The 7,034-nt window shown below is 34.1% G+C and overlaps 1 protein-coding gene across 1 annotated transcript; it reads right to left on the minus strand.

Annotated features, from left to right (window-relative positions):
- Positions 1 to 3,068: 3,068 nt before the first annotated feature.
- On the minus strand, positions 3,069 to 5,710 carry LOC108777429 (48 related 3). Its single transcript, XM_018544317.1, has 4 exons — positions 5,592 to 5,710; positions 4,341 to 4,495; positions 3,755 to 3,914; positions 3,069 to 3,263 (listed from the first exon to the last, which is right to left on the minus strand). The coding sequence occupies exons 1-4, from the start codon at positions 5,637 to 5,639 to the stop codon at positions 3,111 to 3,113; spliced, it is 516 nt and encodes a 171-aa protein (XP_018399819.1). The 5' UTR covers positions 5,640 to 5,710; the 3' UTR covers positions 3,069 to 3,110.
- Between the last annotated feature and the right edge of the window lie 1,324 nt (positions 5,711 to 7,034).

Genomic DNA, 7,034 nt, shown 5'->3' on the forward strand with positions numbered 1-7,034 from the left:
ACCCGACGTTGTCTTTCTCCCTCCCGTCCCCTCGGTGTGCCCCATCTTCTGCTCTCTCTCTCTCTCTCTCTCTCTCTCTCTCTCTCTCTCTCTCTCTCTCTCTCTGTTCTTCCCTCCACGACCCAACAGAGAGCCCTTTTAGCCCGCGTTATTTCACCGCTCCCCGCTCTGCCCTGCGTGTACTTTATCTTCTTGTCTTCTCGGGACTTGTCTTTATTCCGAACGCGGCATCTAGAATGCGTGCTTTCGCCATGTATATGCACGTATATACTTGTGTAAATACATGGTACATATTTCGCTCATATACATATACGCGAAAGGTGAATGCGTGTGGCCCGTTCTGGCGCTTATGCGAACGCCGCCACGCATGCGGGGCCCACCCTCGGTATCTTTTTCTCTTTCTCTTTCTCTCACCGTGTATCTCTCTTCGCCTTCGAATCCCCGCAACTTCTCGACTCCCGATCGAGAGCGTTAAAATTGAGACGTCAGCCTAACAAGCTCACTTGGATCGTTCGAGCACGGAGGACATCTCCATTCTGTCTCCTCTCCCTCTCTCGTAAGCGAGCGATCTCTCAGCGGCAACCTTAAGAGAACAAGGAAAAAGAAAAAAAAAATCGAATGAGGGAAAAAAAGGAAAGATCAAAGGAGGTCCTGTTAAACGGCCGGCTCGGCACAGAGAGAAAGGAGACCGTCTTCTTGGGTGGCCACCGGTTCCTCTCGGTCAACCCTTTATCCCCTTATAGCGCGCGACCACGTCCTATAGTATCGTCGGTCTTTTGATCTCGCGAGATTGTGTCGTTCTGTCAACGCAGGGTCGATAAGAAGGGATATACTTGCTAGATACCGACACCAAGTAAACCGAATGCTTTATCTCGCGCAGGTTTCTTCATAACGTTGCGACAACGTGTAGGTTCCACCGATAACACAACGAACCACTATCGAGCGATGCACGTGTAGAGTTCCTCTTTGTACCGTGTAGTTCGTTTCCTTCAGTCGCGTATTGCCATTAGAGTAAATTTTATTATTCATGTAAGGGATGAAAAGTTGAACAATTGAATACTCACGATACATATGTATATGTTAAGTAAATTTGTTTATGAATTTTTTATTTTTAAACGTATTTTTAAATACATAGTCATGGTATATATTTGAGACGTATGAAAATCTGAAAAATACTCATATATAGGTACAATCCTTTCGACACAAAGAAGAGCAACAATATCAATTGTTATAATTTCGATCTTAACTTAATAAACCTCCCAGGTCAAGAACAAATTGAGCCATACTAGTTGTTAGATATATATATATATAAATCTATTATAATAATAACATCAGTATGACAGGAAAAATTTCGACTTTACAAAGTCCTCAACAGCCGCTGTACGCTGGTCTAACAATGCGTGGGAAAAATAATTAAGGGGACGTTATTTCAAATTATTAGAGCTGCGTTTCAAGACCGACTGTAGTTCGGCGCGCAATTTGGGGGGACTTTTCAGATAGATTTGCGTTTTAAGACCGATGATTGTTCGACGCGTTAGTTAGGGGGAGAGGGAACATTACTTAAAATACTGCGAAGAATATTACTACGTCGACTCGCTATCAGAGGTCTATCGATATTTGCAAAATTCTCGCAAGTGCTGAAATACGCATATATATCGCTTTATATAAAATCTCGATTCAATAACTTACACCGGCGTCTAAGGTAGGTTTCCATTACAATAACTTACTGATGAGTCCAGTAGTGGAAACCGGGACGAAACGCCAACTTGTGATATTCTTCGCAATATACTAAATTAATTTATTAGAAGTGCTGACAATTTGGTTGCGGCTGTTGAGGACTTTGTAAAGTCGAAACTTTTTCGTATACCGGTGTTATTATTATAATAGATTTATATATATATCTAATAACTAGTATGGCTCAATTTGTTCTTGACCTAGGAGGTTTATTAAGTTTAATTTGAAAAATTTATTTGAGCGGATATTAATTTAATTTAATTCGATCTTAACAATATATAATAAATATTATAATAAAGTTCAATAAAAGAGAGAGTTACATTGTGAGTGCGAAATTATAATATTAATCTTATTTTGATGTCGAATGGAATACTGTAATGCAGTTCACAAAAATTAGTCTTTTTCCATATAAAAATGTATGATTTTAAAATTGTAAAGAGATTTAACTGATAAACATTTCAAATAATTTTCAAAATCCATGCGAAAGTAAATTCAAAATACCAGGATATAATGTATTACATAAAGTTTTATTTTAACTTATTTTGACACTTAGTTATTATTTTCGCAATTCGCACAACAGCGACATATAGTTTACATATATTCAGCAACTATATATTATTGAAATCAGAAATTGCAATGATATAAGACAGGGTTGCATTACGACAAAGGCAATTTCGGGTCCCGATGAACATATTCCCACTAATATCGCAAAAAGTATAATTTCTTAATTTTACAATTTCGATATGTACGAGATTCCGATCATTCGCCGATTAACTTTTTCAACATTGCTAACCCAATCCAAGTCAAAAAACGTTCCTTTTTTCCATTGCAATCCAACGCCAATCTTATGAATGTACAGCGTGTATTTGCGAAGAATAAAAGACAGGGAAGTTTAATTTTATTCCTTAATATTGCAATCACTCCCTTCAATTGTACGAGATTCATCACGTAATTGAGACGATAAAGCGTTGCAGGATTATTGTCAGCGTAATAAAGAAAAAAGTTTGATTGACAGAAAATTTAATCCTTTCGATACTAGACAAATATTTCGAGAGATGTTCAAAAATTTATAGGATTTTATATATATGTAGCTATTATTTTTACATTTCTTTCGTACTAGTGGTTTCTGAACAACTCGAAAAGTGATATAGTATCGAAAAAATTAATGGACCAAGAGAAGAATTGGTTAATATTATATTATCGAAGACCATATGAATGTCATGTATGGACGTTAAATTACACTTCGAGACTTAATGCTATAATACTAATTAATAATGGAAGACTGGTTTCTCATCGATTAGAAGTTTTTCGTCGATATAGGATATCGCCTCGGATCGACGCATGAGCGCTCATTAATTGTGGAAAAAGGGAAGAGTTCAATTCGGCAAGTAGTACTCTCGTGGTATGTATTCCGTTTTCGGACTACTTGGCTCGATACCGAGTAACTCCCCCATGAAGGCGATGTATGTGATCGCCAAGCGCAGCGTTTCAATTCTCGAGAGCCTTTTCTCATAGGCAAACGTTGGTACCTAAATATGAAAAATAATTAGGTTAAAGAATTAAAAATGAGAGGTTTCTCTGAAGATAATTGAGAGAAAAACTTTATCGGATATTTTGTATTATAACTTCTTAACCTTTTGACTTCCAAGTTCCAAGAAGGGTGAATCATTTGCCTTAAAAATGATTTTTTTTAAATAATTCTGTCATAAAACTTTAATAATTTTTGTGGATTTTTCTAATTAATTTTTAAGTTATTAGCTTATTTTATTTGAAGCAAATATATTATATAATAGATACAATTTTCAAAAAGATACAATTTTATATATTTTAATTTAATGTATTATTTTATTTATTTTAGACAAACTATTCGCCTGTCTCGTGAATATTGTATGTTACAATTACTTTAAAGAGTTAATTTTGATGTACAATAAAAATTAATATTAATTTAATAATATTTAATAACTGAGAGAAATGTTTAAATTTAATATTTATTAAATATTTAATTATTAAAAATACGTACTTTTCTGCGGAGTTTGTCGAAGGCTTCATTCAAATTGAACATCCTGCGTCTCTCTCTGATATTCGCGGCTCTCCTCTGAGATACCGTTGCTACTCGACGTCTTGGTTTTTTCGTCGTTGACGACGGCAAGTTTGGCGAACGGCCGTTCGGTGTATAACGACTAGACACACATTTCAAAATTTTATATACTTTACCACATAATGTGTTGCAGTATGATAATTGATATTAACTATTAAAGACTTCTTATGTGCGTTTATTAATTTAGAGTACATAAGGAATTATATTATTCTACTTGAATATGCAGAGGAAAGTTAAAAAGTAAAGGGACTTTTGGAAAGTAAAAAAAGAGAAATTAATTCTTACACAAATTTGTGATCATTTTTTTTAGAACAGAAATGACTTCGCCAGACAAGTCTTTTCCAGAATGAACTTTGAAAACTTGTTGAACCGTTTGATGTTAAGTACACTGATGTTCGTGAAGACCAGGAGAATGATAACAAAACTTGTATTAGAATTAATAAATCTTTCAGATGTCCCATTACCTTTTGGCTTTACTTTGTGGACAATTCTTCATGGAATGAATTACCTCTGGTGCAATAGCGCACAGGGCTGTCTGTACAATCCGTGCTCGTTCACGTGCGGATGAGCAGGTGGCTGTGTCTGGTACAAAACGGAACTGTCCCACATTGGATAGCTGGCGATCTCACCACCAACGTACTGCGACATCTCCGCCGCGATTACCTGTTACGCGAATACAGATTTTGTTTGAGAAAATCAGTTGATTTGGATAGCGCCAACTACATGAGAATCTCGAAAGCATATGTAAACCGTGTTTAATAGAATTATATTGATTTTAAATAAATATTTTTTATAATAATAAATATACTAATTTCATAAATCCGTATTTTTATTTTAAATTTGTCTCAAGTAATGTTTTAAGATATTAACACGGCTCTTTAAGATATCAGATTTAAGACTGTACTTAAGACTGCCTTAAATACATAAAAATTATGAATGTACACACTGGTCTTACATGAGCTACTTTGACCAAACTTTGATTAACATCAACCTTCTATCTGCAATCTGAATATTTTTTATCCAACCAAAGCTTTTTTATTGTTATAGACTTCCAAAAAAGTTTAGAATTAAGTTATAATTATTTTTCATCTTTGTTACAACATTTCTATTACATTATCAAATAATTTGGTAACTTAAATGTTAAAACCTTTATTTAAGGAAAATTAAAATTTGCGCAAAAATGAAAGTGAAACTTGAGAATGAAATTTTGTTCGTGCCAAAAAAGATTATAGGCGGAGAATTAATCAATTGGTTTAATTAATTATATTCTGCTAGATCGTGGCTATAATTTAACATTTTTATTTCATTTTTGAAGATATGTACGAATCACCTGGCTCTAATTAGCGCAAATGATGATTTTTTATATTTTATATAAGATTTTGAGTTGGAAGGAAAATAATGTTGTACTTTTTAGCTCAAATTTATGTATCTTGTATTAAAAAAAAAGAATTAGCAGTTACTATTCAATAAAGCGAAGTTTTAGTTTTAAAAATTTACTTTTTAATCGCGATATAATGATTTTTAGTGGAATTATGAGCAATCAAAGTCAAAATGCTCCTTTTAATTAACCCACGATAACTCAGTAACAAAAATGCTTAGGAACATTTTTTAATTTAAACTTCAATTAAAGATAAATCGCCAGCTAAAACGTGCTGCTATCGCGATAGTCATCGCCTTCTCCGCCTTCATTTTTTATCACTAATATCGAAGACAAAACTGTAAATGAATCGCGTCTTGCAGAGCTCATCCTCGGACTCACTGGTGTTTGATTTCCATTAATCTCCCACAGCGGTTCGGTGTAGCTCATATCCCGCTTCCTATCCAATGACGAGCGGATACCACCAGTGTGTTTAATTCACTCACTCGCAGAGGATGAAAAAAAATTTAAAAAAAAGAGGGATTTTTCGCGCGCGACGACAATTTGATAACGTCCTGCGACGTTTCGGAGCTGAGTGTCCCGTTCTTCTGAGAACCTTCTGCTGGGATAACGTATTTCCGAAAATTTTGCGAACACCCCGGGGGATAATAGCCCCCTTTACAATCCCCGAATGCGCGTTCATTACAAGACGCGTGCGCCGCGACGCAGACACGACATTGGGGCTCCCTCGTACCCCTCGTAACCCCGTTGGGCGGTGCTTACCGTGACGCAGCCTACCGGTACCACAAGAGCTGATCTCGTGTATCGACCGAAAGATTGTAAGATGGACGCGATGGAAACCAAACGACGAGAAAATTGAGCTACCAGTCTGATAAATAAAGACACATTATGTGGACTATAAATTTAATACAAGGTCAATAAGAATTATATATTTTGTTTTTAATTTGTGTGTAATCGCCGGGATTATCGATTAATGAGCATCTCGGTAAATGGCGAAACCGGTATTGAAACATCACTTAAAGAAGCTTACTGTATGCACGAGTATAAGTTAAATAACATATAGGTGAGCAAAAGAAAAAAGAACGTTTAAAAAGTTTTATCGCATCTTATCCGCCTCTTATAGATTTGTATTGGTTTCGTATTAAATTTATAGTTTGTAATAAATAAACCAATTATTTGTATTCAATATCTATATTTTTCTGGACTTTTTGTCTTTCTTATCTTTTTATAAAAGAAATTGTTATTTGAGATATCATGAGAATTTGTAGAGAGGAATTATATAAAGAAATGAAGGAGTTGCCTTATCTTAATTCTTGAGCGGTTGATTTCAATTTACAGTTTACATTGATATTGCATTGATAAAATGTCATATTAAGTTACGAGCTAATATACAAACTTGTTGAAGATTTCGATTAAGAATTTCCGAATAATTCTGGCTCATAATCTATATGTATATGTACTTTACGTAAACTTTTTGCAATTTATAAATAAACTTGAAATATTTATGTTGAAAATTTTATTTACGCGTATATCGATTATATTAATTTGAACCATTATATTTGTAACAGATCAACAATTAATTATAACGCGATCAAAGTTAATATTCTCTAATATGTCATGCACCGATCATTAATCGATATTTAATGATAAATGAAATACAAATTAGATTTAAAAATGTATATTTTATTAAATACATATGAAAGAATTCTTTAAATAATATGTATAATATATAAAATAACAAATGTATATAATAAATTTTTCTAAAAACGTTTTTATTACAATGCTCTTTGCAAAAGGTATGCTTGGCGCTATTTTGTATAAGTT

This window comes from Cyphomyrmex costatus, unplaced genomic scaffold (genome assembly GCF_001594065.2).
Source record: "Cyphomyrmex costatus isolate MS0001 unplaced genomic scaffold, Ccosl1.0 scaffold43, whole genome shotgun sequence".
NCBI classification, from domain to species: Eukaryota; Metazoa; Arthropoda; class Insecta; order Hymenoptera; family Formicidae; genus Cyphomyrmex; species Cyphomyrmex costatus.

Bases quoted from the DNA above. Each gene is read 5' to 3' on its own strand.
- LOC108777429 (XM_018544317.1), bottom strand. From the start codon at position 5,639: ATGAGCTACACCGAACCGCTGTGGGAGATTAATGGAAATCAAACACCA. The intron at 3,915-4,340 runs GTAATTCATTCC...ATGTGTGTCTAG, and splicing joins TGTGCGCTATTGCACCAGAG to TCGTTATACACCGAACGGCC. The intron at 3,264-3,754 runs GTACGTATTTTT...TTTCATATTTAG, and splicing joins TCGACAAACTCCGCAGAAAA to GTACCAACGTTTGCCTATGA.